Here is a 14881-nt window from a genome sequence, read left to right on the forward strand (position 1 = left end):
GCTCAAGACCAACAAGGTAGTTTCCCACCCCATGAGTTGAATGCCAACAGCTCCAGGACACAGTTTGATAACCACTCCCCCAATGCGTAACACAACATAAAGATACAGGTGCACAGAAATTAAAATCCTTTTCCATTCTACTAGTCCATTTTAAAACTCCACCCCTGATCTTTAACTGGATGGTAATTGGGGGAGGGAGGGAGTTTCACAGTTGAAATGACACCCACAGTTAAGGGGGGGGGGAGGATAACAAATGGTGAGAAGAAGGCCTCTGCTGAAACACATACCTCACCAGAGGGTTGCCGTTATACAGAATGTAAATGCCAGCCTCCTTATTTCCATATATTTGATTGCTACGGATGATGCCTTTCCCGTTGCCAAGGACAACGATGCCAGAGCGAAGGCCACTGTGGATCCTATTACACTGGGCCGGTTTATTTATGCACATGTGAAAAGAACCAAAGGAGAAAAGGGGGGGGGGGGGGGGGGGAGAGAAACTGGTATTCAGATGCTGGGGAGAGATCACTCATACAAGTCAATGCCTCAGTACAATAGCAGAAAGGTCAGCAAAGCTTCTGCACAAAGGCACCCAGATTTTTAAGACCCAGCAGCACTTTTTAATAAAGGAACGCCTAATTTTGTGTCTCCTTGGACAAAGTCTGGCATTTCTTGATGCAACTGAATCTTGCCAGGGCTCTTTTTGTAGAAAAAGCCCAGCAAAAACTCATTAGCATAATAGACCACACCCAACAGCAGAAACTCATTCGCATATTAGGCCACATCCCTGACAGCACAGCTCATTAGCACATTAGGCCACACCCCCATGTTACCAGAAATGTGGTTATCCAGCCACACCCCTTTTGCTTGTTATTCCGCTTACCTTGTTTGTTGTCAAAACCAGGGCTTTTTTTGTAGCAGGAACTCCTTTGCATGTTAGGCCACACACCCCTAATGTAGCCAATCCTAATGAGTTTCTGCTGGGCGTGGCCAACTTGGGAACCAGCCAGAACTCCGTTCCTGTGCGTTCCTGCCCAAAAATAGCCCTGCTTGTACCTTTACAGTGCCGCAATGTTCCCGCTAAGCTGTGGAGTCTTGTGAGCAAAAATTCTACTTTGTGAGCTACTGGCATTAAAGTTGTGAGCACACAATTTGGCTACAGCATCAATTAGTTTGTTCTGGAGCCATCCTCCCTGAGCGAAAACAAAAATCTTTGAGCTGGAGGCTAAAAAGCTGTGAGCTAGCTCACACTAACTCAGCTTAGAGGGAACAGTGGGTGAAGAAATCAGAAGGCTTCCCCATTGTGCTTGGTCTGTTGCACCTTGGGCATAGCTCAGAAATATGGATCACCCGGTCCAGAAATTCAAACATGGGAGGGGGGGGAAGGAAGAGACAAAATAGCTGATAGTCAGCAAACCCCTAGTAGGGTACCAGTCTTTTAAAGCCAGCTGCTGTAGCTATGCTTTGAAGAGCAGCTTGAGAGGTTGATAACGTTTTTAGCATCAGGCGGTAAATCATTAAATCATAGAATTGGAAGGGACCTCCAGGGTCATCTAGTCCAACCCCCTGCACAATACGGGAAATTCACAAATACCTCCCCCACCAAGCCCCAGTGACCCCTGGTCTACGCCCAGAAAGGGGGGGGGGACCTCCGGGATCCCTGACCAAACAGGCCTGGAGAACAATTGCTTCCTGACCCCGAAGTGGCAATCAGCATTCCCCTGGGCACGTAAAAAAGGGCCATGAGAACTAAGCACTGAGGCAACCCTTCCTGCCTCCCCTCTCATAATCTGCCTAAGTTCACAGTATCAGCACTGCTGTCAGATGGCCATCAAGCCTCTGCTTGAAAACCTCCAAAGGAGGAGAGCCCACCACCTCCCGAGGAAGCCTGTTCCACTGAGGAACCCTGCTAACTGTCCGGAAGCTCTTCCTAATGTTTAGCCGAAAACTCTCTTAAGGAGCACTAGATATCTTTAAAGCGCAAGAGCAGGCAAGGCATTTTTCTCCTGGTGTGTTGGCAACCCCACCTCCTAGAGGCACACAGAGCAAGACAGCACAAGGTGGCGAAGTAGAGTCCCTTCTTCTGGGTCTTGGCTTAGGAATCAGAGCAGTCGTGACTTCGGCTAAAATTCCAGACTGCACCCCAGTAGATAAACATCCACTTCTACCCTTTCCACCCGAGTCTTAATGACAGAGGAGGCTCATGGGAACCTGAAATGTCCATCAAGAAGGTCGCAACTGGATTTTTCAGGGTATAAGAGTCAAAGCTATCGATGTCAGATGGTGTCCGACAAAGGGCGCTTTGACTCTCACAATCTTATATCCTGAAAATCTTATTGGTCTCTAAGGTTCTACTGGACCCGAATCTAGCTCTTCGGCCGCAGACCAACAAGGCTGCCCTCTGAAATGATCTTAACAGGAGATGGAAACCACAACAGTGGTGGCTGTAGCAAATTTCACCCTCAAACACGGCATGAAAACAGATGCCAATTGAGCCACATGACAAAAAGGGCATCTTTTGCTATTTCAGTCAGCATACTCCCACACAGCAGTCTTCAACTTTTCCAGATCCCAGTCCCACCTTTTATGGCCAGGCGGCAGCATAGGACCCACCGGACTGGGAATATGAGGCTGGAAGTTGCAGGACATCTGAATGATACGACAGGAAGAGAAGGAGCCAGGAGCATGTGGGCGGGGTTGCCTCCGAACTTGCCTGTGAGAAAGGAGAATGCTCTCCACTGCTGAATCTCGTCTTCCTGCTGCTCCTCTTAACACGTATGGGATGAGAATAATAATCATCGTATGGCAGGAGCTACTGGACTCGAACCGATTTTGAGAAATCTGTGCTATCTTTGTAAGATGGAAACATCTTGTTTCCATACAAAACTTCTTGTACCACTGTCAGGTTTTTAAAAATTGATTATTACGCTTTCGAGAGGACGTATGTCTCATCTACTTTTCACTGGAATGATAATATCTCATTATGGACTACTAGTCAGATTTCCAAAAATGTGGAAAGTAAAGGCATTTGGGGGGAATTAGTAGCAACTAGGTCCTTCCTTCCTTCCTTCCTTCCTTCCTTCCTTCCTTCCTTCCTTCCTTCCTTCATTCCTTATGATTTCAAAAGTCAAATCTGTCAAAATGTCGTCCCTCCTTCCTTCCTTCCTTCCTTCCTTCCTTCCTTCCTTCCTTCCTGAAGATCAGGTGAATTCAAAAGTCAAGTCTGTCAAATTTTATACCTGGCATCAGTGTTCCCCCTAAGCTGAGTCAGTGTGAGCTAGCTCACAGTTTTTTAGCCTCCAGCTCAGTTTTTTGTCTTAACTCAGAAAGGATGGCTCCAGAGCAAACTAGTGTATGTAGCAGCCAAATCATTCGCCCACAACTTTAATGCAGTAGCTCACAAAGTAGAATTTTTGCTCACAAGACTCCACAGCTTAGAGGGAGCATTGCCTGGCACTTTGTCTGTGATTTATGGAATAAGCACAGCTATTATAAACAAAACATAAGTGAAACACACAAGAATATAAAACACAAGAGCTATTTTATTACAGACACTGGAGTTTTGCTATGAACACTTATACTGAGCATTATTGCCCTTCCATGAGGATGCAGCAGACAGGACAAAGAGCCTGGCCACAGATGAAAGTTGACTACCTGGACATACTGCCTGGCCAGCCAGCCAGAAGGGGAGACACTCTTAAGAGGAGTAATGTTCTCCAATATAACTTACTGGGCTCAGAAAACAAAACCAGCAAAAGCCTTTCTCCCCATCGAACTCCCTCTTCTGCTTCCCTTGCCTCACTTTTCACCTGAAGTTCCAAGATCCCTCTCCGTGGGTTGCAGCTCCGAATCTCAGCACTGCATTCCAGAGCAATTAGCCATATTCTCAACTTGTTTTTCATTTTGCTGAAAGAATTCAAAAAATGCTTGAGGTCTGAAACTCCAGCTTCTTCCACAAGTCCAAGAATGCTAGCAGGTGCCAGATATCCAGGATGGCAGGGCTATCTGTCTCAATATGCTTGGCTCTTTTGTTCTGCAAATTCAGCCCACTGTTCTGCTTGCTCAGACGATTATTTTCAGTACAGATAATTCTGCTATTCTGACAATCGTGCCAAAGGCATTCCACATTTCTTTTTGCAACCACAAAGTATTTCTCTACAGGGCTTTGAAACTGTATCAATACTCCTGACGTCAGTAATTTGTGATTTAATATCCATCTCACGTTTTCAGGACTTCCAATCACAGGAACAGCTTATATTTGCCCATTTCCAAACCATAATGTGATAATGAACCCTTTTAAGGTGCTGATGCAAGAGACCCTGTGTGGGTGGACACTGATTCTGGTTTTCTCACTGCAGCAAACACCATACTGTGAATGTGATTGACAAACACCACGTCATCACGATTGTACCGTTTCTTATTGTTGAACAATTCGTCTAACATCTGTTCACCTTCACCTAAGCCGATCAAACAGATGGCGGTGGGTAGCAAATACTTTCCACTCCAAAACCTTTCTGAAGTAGGGAGTACAATCACTGCCCACCGGAGCATTGAAAGGTAACTGTGTGGCCTCACAATCATCTGCTGACCACCCACGTATTCTTTTCTCATGGGCTCCTGATTTGAGCTAGCGGTCTCTCCACTTCAGTGTGCTCAGATGTGCAAACAAAGGGTTATCAGGAATGTCATGGGTCAGTCAAGACAGACGGACTCCTCAGGAGAAGAGGAGTCCTGTGTAGCCAGCTCAGAAGCAGCAGAAGCTGGCAAGAAAGAAGATGAACTGCAGGCTTGTCAGAGTTCACAGCCGACAGCTGATGCAGAGCCACCAGCACCTTCCCGCCCCATTTCAACAGATGAAACCCAGGTACTCATTACCAGCCCTCCAGTTTCACCCACACCCTTTGAGCACTGGAGACGAAGGCTTAGAACAGAGCTCCAGGAAAGAAGACAAGGCGCACGTCTCCTGGCCCAACGCCAGCTGCTGGCTGATGATGAGTAGCTGCAGGTTTACTCCCAAGGAGTGGGCTGCAAGTAAGATCTTCCAGCAGATGCCTATAAAAGCCAGTGGATGTTTGATGTGGAAGCAACAAGCCACCACCTGGTGGACTCTGTGACCACAGCTCTGTGATTCTGCTCCAATCCAGTGACCTTTGGACTGGCTTTGGACTTGGATATGTTATGATCATTGGCCTATAGAGGTGCAGCCTATAGGCTCTGGAGGGGCCTAGTGGCTCCAGGGAAGCCTGTATTGGAGTAGTCATCAGGGCCTACATTTCCCAGGTTCCCTCTGGACTCTGTGATTGGGTAACAGGAGATTTTGGAGGGAAAACTACACCAGCAGGGGGACAGAGGGTCTAACCCTGGGAAGAGGAGATAAAAGGAAGCCCTTGCCCAGAGTCGGAGGGTGTTCTCTCTCAGGGAGCAGGGCTGGTGGAAACTGCTGCAGACAGAGGAATACCTCATCCAAAAAGGGGTTAGACTGTGAACAGGTACCTAGGGGAGGCTAGGACTGTATAGATAGATGCGTTAGGATTTATTATCTTACTGATTTACCTGCCTTTACTTTGCTCATTTTTCCTACTTGTTATTAATCTAAAGTTGTTGTTAAATCTCTTAATAAAACTATTTGTTACTCTTCCTGGGTCCTCACAGCTCATTTGGTCACATACAAGGGAAAACCTGTTGTAAAAGTCCTGTAACAAGGGGTAGGGTGGGTGCTCTGAGCCCTCCCAAGGAGACCCATACCAGAGTGGTGGCAGCCACTAATGAACCTTCTTAGCTGATACCCACAACAATATCAGATCTGCTTGCTCCTGTATATGACCTTGGACTTCTAGACCTTGCTTTTTGTACCATGCTCTGAATTGGACTCTGCTCTCTGGTAACTGACCTTCTGGACTAAATCTTGACTCTGACTCGGCTTGAACCTAGACTCTGACAAGGAAATTGGTGGCTCTGCAAGAAATAACAACTGGGTCACAGGGAACGTTGGTTGCATGCAATGTTATGTGTGACACTCTCATGTGCAGAAGGGTAGCATCTAATATATAATATAATATAAACTTGTTTTTCACCTTGCTGAAAGAATCGAATCCATACTTGAGCTCAGGAAGTCCAGCTCCTTCCACAAGGCCGAGAAGGCTATCAGATGCTAAATATTCAGGAAGGAGGGCCTATCTGTCACAATATGCTTGCCTCTTCTGTTCTGCAAATTCAGCCCACGGTTCTGCTTACACAGATGATTACTTGCAGTACACGCAATTCTGCTATTTCGACACTCAAACCAATGTATCCCACACCTCTCTCTCTTTTTGCCTCCACAAAGTATTTCTCTGCAGCGCTTTAGAACTGCATCAATTTGTGTAAAGTGCTGTCAAATTGCAGCCGACATGACAACCCCAGCAAGGGGCTTTCAAGGCAAGTGAGAAGCAGAGGTGGTTTTTCCATTGCCTTCCTCTGCATAGCCTTCTTCAGTAGTCTCGCTTTCAAGTACTGACCCTGCTTAGCTTCCGAGATTTGACGCAATTGGGCTATACCCTGCCACCTTCCGTTCCCCAGGCTCCAGTGACCTTTTGCTGAATATCCATCTCATGTTTTCAGGGCTTCCAATGACAGGAACAGCTTATATTTTCCTGTTTATGCATTATGGTCTGATAACGGACCCTTTTAAGGTGCTGATGCAAGAGACCCTGTGTGGGCGGGCTTTGATTCTGGTTTTCTCACTGCTGCAAACACCATACTGTGAATCTGATTGACAAACACCACATCGTCACGACTGCACTGTTTCTCATTGTTGAACAATTTGTCTAGCATCTGTTCACCATCACCTAAGCTCACCATCACCTAAGATCACACAGATGGCGGCGAGCAGTAAATACTTTCCACCCCAAAACCTTGCTGAAGTAGGGAGTACAATCACTGCCTGCCAGAGCCCTGAAAGGCAACTGTGTGGCCTCACAATCATTTGCAGATCTCCCACGCATTCTTTTCGCACGGGCTTCCGATTTGACCCAGCAGTCTCTCCGCTTCAATGTGCTCAGATGTGCAAACAAAAGGTATCAGGAGATCAGTGTCTCTGCAGGCAATCATACCTGGGCCACAAGGAACACTGTTTGCATGTGACACCCTCATGTGCAGAGGGGTAACATCGAACACCAGTTTTCGCTCTTACCAGCACCGGCTTAGCAAATACTCCCGGTATACAATATCCTTATCAAATGGTGCCATGGCAATTAATTCCTCCCACCCTTTGCAAATTCCAGCTCTGCTTTGTCGGCGAATAATGCCAGAAAGTTCTTCCGTCTCTCTGACCTATCCACTAAATTAGTCTGATATTTTTTGCTCAATGTTGTCTGGTTTAACTATTTATGAAAATACAGCTGAGCCATCCAATACTGGGTGTATTCATTAAAGGAAGAGCCACTTGAAGTTGGAAGAAAGTTTCAGACATTGCGTAGTGGAGTGGTAAGATACAGGCCACCTCACCAGTTCTTCTGTATGCAGACCCATTCTTTAGAACTGATAAAATAAAAGACTGTGGTAGAACTTTAAATGTTTTTGCACCCAGAAAAACTGCAGTGGAAACCACCACAGCTTCTCCATTGATTATCAGAGATGCTCCCTTGTTAGATCAACTTTTTCAGGGCAAGCAACACCTGCTGTTAAAAACATCTTTCCACACTTTGTTTTCGGCCCTGTTCATAACCCACCATCTGTCTATGAAAACAAAATTTCAGGGGCCCACATGGGCTGCAGTGGGAGGAAGCATCAGCAAAATTTGCCACTCCCCCGTATTTTGGGGTAGTTTGGTGTAGTGATTAAGAGCGGTGGACTCTAATCTGGAGAACTGAGTTTGATTCCTCACTCCTCCACACGCAGCTGCTGGGTGACCTTGAGCAAGCCACAGTTCTCTCAGAGCTGTTCTCTCAAGAGCAGTTCTCTCAGAGCTCTCTCAGCCCCACCTACCTCACAGGGTGTCTGGGGTGGGGAAGGGAAAGGAAAGGAGATTGTAAGCCGTGCTGAGACTCTGAGTAAAGGGCGGGGTATAAATCCAACTCTTCTTCTCCTTCTTCTTCTTCGGAAATCTTAAGGCTAATAAGTTTTCTTAACTGCATGGTTGGACCCAACAAGTTAGCTGGGCTTTGCTCACATCTCAAGCATTGAGCTGAGAATCCTGGATTATTATTTTTTTTTACACCATGGTCCTTCATTGGTAACATTGTCAGCATGATTCATGCAAACTGCAGAAGATCCTGAAAAATACGGAGGAACGAATTTTTGTGTTCGTTAGGCACATTGTTTCCATGAATTGCTGACCTGCCTGATAGGTCATTAATACGTGGAACTATGTTGTGCAATCCACAGGAGGTGTCCACAGCTACCCACGGTCAGGCATCAAATGAAAATGTCCATCATCTCACCGCTGTGAAAGCTTTTGTGATGCTCACAGTTCCACCTCTTCTCTTTTCCAGTCGTAGTTAGCTACTCTAAAGTGTGGTTGGGATAAAGAGTGAGTCTCTTGCTTGATCACTCGATGACAAAAGTTTTCAATTTTGAATTCCATAAGGATTTCTGCTGGTAAATTTTATTTCTGCTGTGGAAAGATGGTGATGCTCAGTGATGGTGATGGTGATCATAATGCACAAAGAGTGGTAAATAGAAGCAAACAAATTGATATGAAGTTCCTATAACCTTAGTCATTATACTCTAGGGAACAGGAAGAGAATGTTGACCGTATCCATGAGGTGAATGCTGGCCATTTCCATTAAAAATCCACACGGACATTAATTTGCAGGAAAATGAAGCTGCCTTTGGAAGGCACTCAATGGAACCATTTTGTGCAAAAACAAAAGCTTGTCCCATTTCGTAAGCATTAAATGCTAAGAGATAAACTTGTTACTGGCAAATTATGGAGCACAAAACTTGGCAACCTGGATTCTGAATCCAGCTCACTTTTTAAAAAATCCACTGTGAAGTAGTTGAGTGCTACTAATCTCCCACACACACACTCACATACACCCATGCCTGAAACAAGCTTACTAGCGGCTTTTTCTGAATTTCCGATGAGTCTGTTACAGGCAGCTAATCCTTAAACTGCAGTTAGGAAAGCCTGCAGCTTCGCAGTGGGTGAACTTCGCCATCTGGAATGTTCAGGCGGGGAGAGAAGAAGCCCGCCTCTCCTCCACTGAGGCATCATAAAGGAGACAAATTCTGGTGCTTCAGAGCGATTGTGATGTCGTCTCCCTGCCTGCAGTGGTATGCCAGATGTCTTTCTCAAAGCCTGAGCGAGTTCCCCTCCCACTCCTGCACCACAACGCAGAATATCCATCCAAATCACTGCAGGGTTGTTGACGAGATAGGGGCCTTAGGAGGAACCAATAACTTTAGCGGTCCCAATAGGCAACGGAAACTGCTTGGTCATCCTCAGATCCTGATCTCTCACCACAGCATGGGAGCATGAGCCAATGTGGCGCATTAAGAAAAGTATGCATTTCATATCCAACGCTAAAAGAACGTTTAGGGGAAGAAATAAGTAGGTTCAGGTTAAGATAGATGTTATGTCGTGAAAAAAATCACAGGGATTCCTAATCCCTGTTGACTGCGTAACGTGAATGTAGGGACGGCAAATGCAGGGGAGATGCGGCAGGGAAAGGGTGCTGAACTCCTTCCCCTGCCACCCCCGCTGCAACCTTTCCCAGGTGGGCTTCTTTCTGGTCTCAGATCCTGGCCGGGGAGGAAAATGGCCTGAGGGTAGAGCTTGTGAGGTAAGGGGAGGAAGACAGCAACAGCTGGGGGAAGGGTTCAGCACCCCCAACCTAACCCTCCCCCGACATGCTCTATGTGTAGGGTTGCCAGACTCCCTGGTCCCCTGCTGCTGGGCCCTGCCCCCCCAGCTGCCGATCAGCTAGCCGCTGGAGGAACTTACCAGTAGAAAGAAGGTGGCCTAGGCCACATTGCTGGCATTGCATAGGAAGTGACATAATCACATCAGCAACTTCCAAGCAGTGCTCTGGTATTTGGGCAAAAACTCTATGGTAGAAGCCAGTTTTACCATAGAGTTTTTGCCCAAATACCAGCACGTCACCTGGAAGTCGCTGGCATGGTATCACTTCTTGTGTGATGCCAGTGATGTGGCCTAGGTAAGTCTACTGCTGGTAAGTCGTTCCCCCCCCCAAAAAAAAACCATGCTGGTCATCACCTGTGGCCCCACAATTTGAAGTTTGGTGGATGGCAACATGAGGCAAGGGTTTGGGAGTGGTGGCCTCAGAGTTCCAGAATGCTCTCTCGAGGGAAGCCAGTACAGTCTCTTTGCTTATGTCTTTTGGGAAACCGGTAAAGACTCTGTTTCTGCTTTTGGATTTGATTAGTTTTATTTTTGGCTGACCAATGGTAGAATTTTTTTGGGCAGGCTTTTTGCCCAACTGTTAGGTGGCTGTTAAGTTTCTATATCATGGAATTTATATTTTATGTTGTATAATTTTACACTGGTTGGCTGAAAATAACAGGAGATACTCAACTTTATGCAGAGTTATGCCAGTCAAAGCCTACTACGTCCAGTGTTCTTAAGACTGGAGTAACTCGGCACAGAACTACACTCCTAACCCCCTTTTTAAGACTAATGCCCGTCCCTCCCCATTCATGTCAGGGGGACCATCCAGGGGTTGGGAATCCCAAAACTTGCTTTGCAGACTCTAATCCCGCAGCCAACATGAGAATCAATACCAGAATCAGAGGGTTGGCTCCTTTCCGAATGTCAATGCCCGCTTCACAGTTGGAATGAATGTCATTGTCTGCTATCAAGCCTCCGGCACCAAGACGGAGAAATATCCCTGAGGTCTTGCAGTGGTGAATGTCATTCTTCAGCATGATGATCTAAAGGGAGAACAACAACAACAACGGAAAAAAGTTCACGTGCAGTTGTCATAGAAAACCCATCCTTACAAGCATAACTACTGATAGCAGAGGACACCGTTTCCCAGGATTCTTCTACAGCAGTGATCCTCGTCCTATTCCTATGGGTGCCACGGTGTCCACTAATGTGCTTCCTGGTGCCCACATCCTTCCTTCCCAAGCCAAAAGGTCACTCCTGCCTTTCTTCCATCTCATTGGAGCAAAGTATGCTTGGGAAGAGCTCCAGAGCCATCTACTTTGCATCTTCAGGGTGCACCCATTCAGAAACAGCTGCTTCATCATAGGACAACTCTTGGTTTGGAACCTCCCAATATTCTGTGATTGGTCCTGGCAGGCCTAGCAGCCATTTTGTGGGCTGCCATGCCCCCCCCATGGCAGCCATTTTGTGGTGGTGTCCACTACATGTTTTCAAAGATTCCTGAAGTGGCCACAGGTTTGACGAAATTGGACTGGCACCGTCAGGCAAGATCAGTCCATACACAAACAGGGTGAAAGCGTGTGTAGGGTTGCCAACCTCCAGGTAGTGGCTAGAGATCTCCTGGGATTACAGCCGTCTCCAGGAGACAGAGATCAGTTCCCCTGGTGAAAATGTCTGCAGTATACCCCGCTGAAGTCCCTCCCTCCTCCAACCTCAGAATCTCCAGGAATTTCCCAAACCAGAGCTGGCAACCCTAAGCACCTGGAAGATTCAGGTTCAAATCCCTGCTCTGCCATGGATGCTTCCTGGGCAACACCCTCTTAACCTAACCTTCCTCACAGGGTTGTTGTGAGGATAAAATGGAGGAGAGTGACATAAGTCACTTTGGGTCCCCTTTGAGAATAAAGGTAGGACATAAGTGAAGTAAATAAACAGAACCACAGAAGTTAAGAGCAAACTGCTTGCTTCAGTCCCGCAAACAAGTTTGCCAAATTATTAGCTCATGAAGAAGCTTATTAAGGTAACTGCCCATATGAACCAAGGCAAGTCATCTGCAGCGCATGGAGGTGGGTGGGAAAGAACCTGCTGTATTCTAATGTACAAACAAGCTTTTTCATGGGCTAGTAATGTGGCAGACTATTGTTCAAAAGCTTCCCTCCACAGTCGCCCTGGCCTGCCTGGCAACTGATCCAGGTGATTCAAGCAAGCAAGAGGTGTCGAGACAGTCTGGTGGCCGAAGATGCTGGCTGAGTACCTGTCTACTTTATACCTCCTCGCGCATCTGCCTCTGAGATCTCAAACAGTCTGTGGCTTCAGGAGGCCCTCCCTCTCCCTTTCCCTGGATTCTTACTCCTCACCTGGTCCCGGTCACCTGGCAGTGAGGAAGAACTGCCTCCAAATGAGAGGAAGGGGCCGGGACGGGCCAGGAAGCACCCACAAATTTCTGCACTGTCTTTAAAGGGGCTGGGGAAGAGGTGGGTGAGGAGATACCCGGCTACCTGCTCTGGGCTGTGCAGGAGAGGAGCCAGATAAGGAGGGGCTACAACGGCCCCCAACCCCCCTCCCCCCTCTCCATGAGGTTGCCCGGGTGACCCTCCCTCCCTAGGTCTGAGGCAGCAGGGAGACCCCCACACCGCTAACGCCCACACCAATCTTGTCAGGCCCAGGCAAAGTTACCTCCTCCTCCCCATCACAAATCAAGCACCTAACAGCAACCTCTGCAGAAGCACAAAAGAGGTCTGGTAATTCAGCTGAGGCGGAACTGGGAGGGATTAAGCAAGCCCATGCAGAATGACCTTCCCACACAACCCGCACAAATGAGGCCGCTTGCCATTCAGAGAGGCACCGGGCAGCCTCCTCTATATATAGGAACACTGAGCTCACAGCAACCTTTACATTATTTGTTTCTTTGAGCCAGGTGTCCTGCAGTACGTAGGGCAACGTTGAAATACAAAGTTGATCCATTTGGCAGCCACTCTAGACATATCTCATAGTCACATTCATCAAATACCCACTTTGATAAAGGTGTACACGAAACGAGACGTTATATGCATGATTCGTTGGTGTTGATGGCGTTTGAATTACTTCCAGTAAACTGAATACTGTAAAAAGAATTTACAAGTTGGTGAAGAACTTTTTTGGGGCACTATAAGTCACGGTTTTGCTTCCTTTCAACTTCCATCCCGTGGTCTCTCTCTCTGGTTCTCAGCACCTGGAGGTTGGCAACTCTCCCCTCCTCAGTCTCCATTCCTGCATCTCCAGGAATTCCCCAGTACAGAGGTGGCCCACCTAGTCGTGTGCCATTTGGAAGTGAGAGATCTTCCGCCTCAAAAGGACCCTGAAAGAAAACCCCCACCGCTTGGGAATGTCCGCCACACAGGCCGACAAAATTGGGGCGGGGGAATGGCCAACATTTCAAACCCCGGCTTTGTTTTATTTGAGCAAACAAGTCGTTTCAATATTCATGCGCTGCCACACCGTTTAATTCTGTTCCAGTCAAATAAGCCTTTTAAACCCATGTCTGATGAGCGTAAAGAAAGAAATCTACAAATTGCCTTTGCAATAGTTTCGCTTTAATGAGCACCATGCTTCAGATAATTAAATTACAAAACGCCTTTATTTGCTCATTTGAAAAGGTGCTGCATGCCCACCCGCTTCTAATCAGTTAATTAAAACGCAGAGGTGAAGACAGCCCTGGCTTCTTCCCCTATTAGTCATTCACCAATAACTTGGTATGGAGATCAACCTCTGGTCTGAATATCACCGGCACAATGCTGGGCACCGTGACTCCTGCCTAAGCCCACCATCTAAGGCTGCACAGTAAATCAGGCTACCCAGGGTTTTCACAGAAAATACTGCCATTATCCCAGTACATGGGAGTGGATTGCCACGGTTTAAAGCCATCTTAACTTTGACCATGAGGGATCAAACTTAGGACTTCCAAAGGACAGTTCCCCGGTTTCCATGATTGCCTCATGCAATTAAGACTGAAACAGACTTGCTAGGTTCCCGCTGGTGGCAACATATCCCTCACCACCAGCAGGCATTTCTCACTGCCACTCAGCTGGGTGATGGGGGAAAAAAATAAGCGGAAAACAGGGATGTCACCCGTCACCCCTGATGCGCTGATGTCACTCCATGCACCTGGGCGTGATGTAAGACCTTAAGAGTGTCCCCTGGGGATGTGCCAACATTACCTCTAGGTGCACAGGGAGTGATAGCAGTATGTTGGGGGCAACGTCTGTAGGTTACTGGCAAGCCTCCAACAACCTAGCAACGTTAGTCCAAAAATACGCTGGGTTGGATCCTGCAACTCTGCAGCATACAAACTGTATAGAAATATTGATTTCTAAAAGCCCCTGCCTTCCCCTGGAATGTCTTGCTGATATCCTGCTGTGTTGTATTTCCTGTTGAAGCCAAATGGTGGGCCCCATGGCCCAATGCCATGCCATATACCCACATTCTTCACACTTCCATTCTGGGAGAGACCAGATGGCCTCTGTCAAACAAGCAAAGAGTCACGTGCGCGATGAAGTTTGGGGTTTGGGGGCCATGTGACTGCGGGTGTGGTTTCCAGACTTCCAACCTATCCCCTCAAAACTACCATGACGACTAAGATTTGGACACACCCTTCCTACTCGCGGTTGGCTGAATGGCCACAGCTGATTGTGACTAGATTGGGCTTTAATTGTCTGATCCCTTGGAAGAGAGCTCTCTCTCTCTGTTCCTGCTTGTGAGCTCTGATGGACACCTGAAATGCTGTCCTGTCATGCTGTCTCTGGGAGAGACAAAGAACTGCTTTGGAGCTGAGCACATGGTTGGCAAAGATGGACTTCTTGCTCCAAATCCCATGGGGCTACTGGATTATCACAATGGACTATTCTGGACTGATAATTGTTCCTGACTTGGTAAATATGCAGCATCATGTTTAGTGAAGGCAAAAACTGCCCTAGTCTTTGTTATTTTGAAATCCTTTCTGGTCTGTGCTAGGTTCTGTACTGAATAAACTTATTCTGGTTTCTAACTTGTCTGATGTTGTAACTTGAATTCCAAGTC

The 14881-nt window shown here is 47.1% G+C and overlaps 1 protein-coding gene across 1 annotated transcript in view; it reads right to left on the bottom strand.

The window, feature by feature from the left end:
• Positions 1-14881, bottom strand: part of FBXO10 (F-box protein 10) — a 66267-nt gene that overhangs the window by 24218 nt on the left and 27168 nt on the right. The window contains exons 4-5 of the mRNA XM_015407503.1: positions 10720-10869; positions 288-424 (exon numbers count right to left, since the gene is read on the bottom strand). Coding sequence (XP_015262989.1) covers positions 288-424; positions 10720-10869 — 287 coding nt within the window. The remainder of the gene's footprint in view (positions 1-287; positions 425-10719; positions 10870-14881) is intronic.

This window comes from Gekko japonicus, unplaced genomic scaffold (genome assembly GCF_001447785.1).
Source record: "Gekko japonicus isolate JY-2015 unplaced genomic scaffold, Gekko_japonicus_V1.1 scaffold790, whole genome shotgun sequence".
Lineage (NCBI taxonomy): Eukaryota > Metazoa > Chordata > Lepidosauria > Squamata > Gekkonidae > Gekko > Gekko japonicus.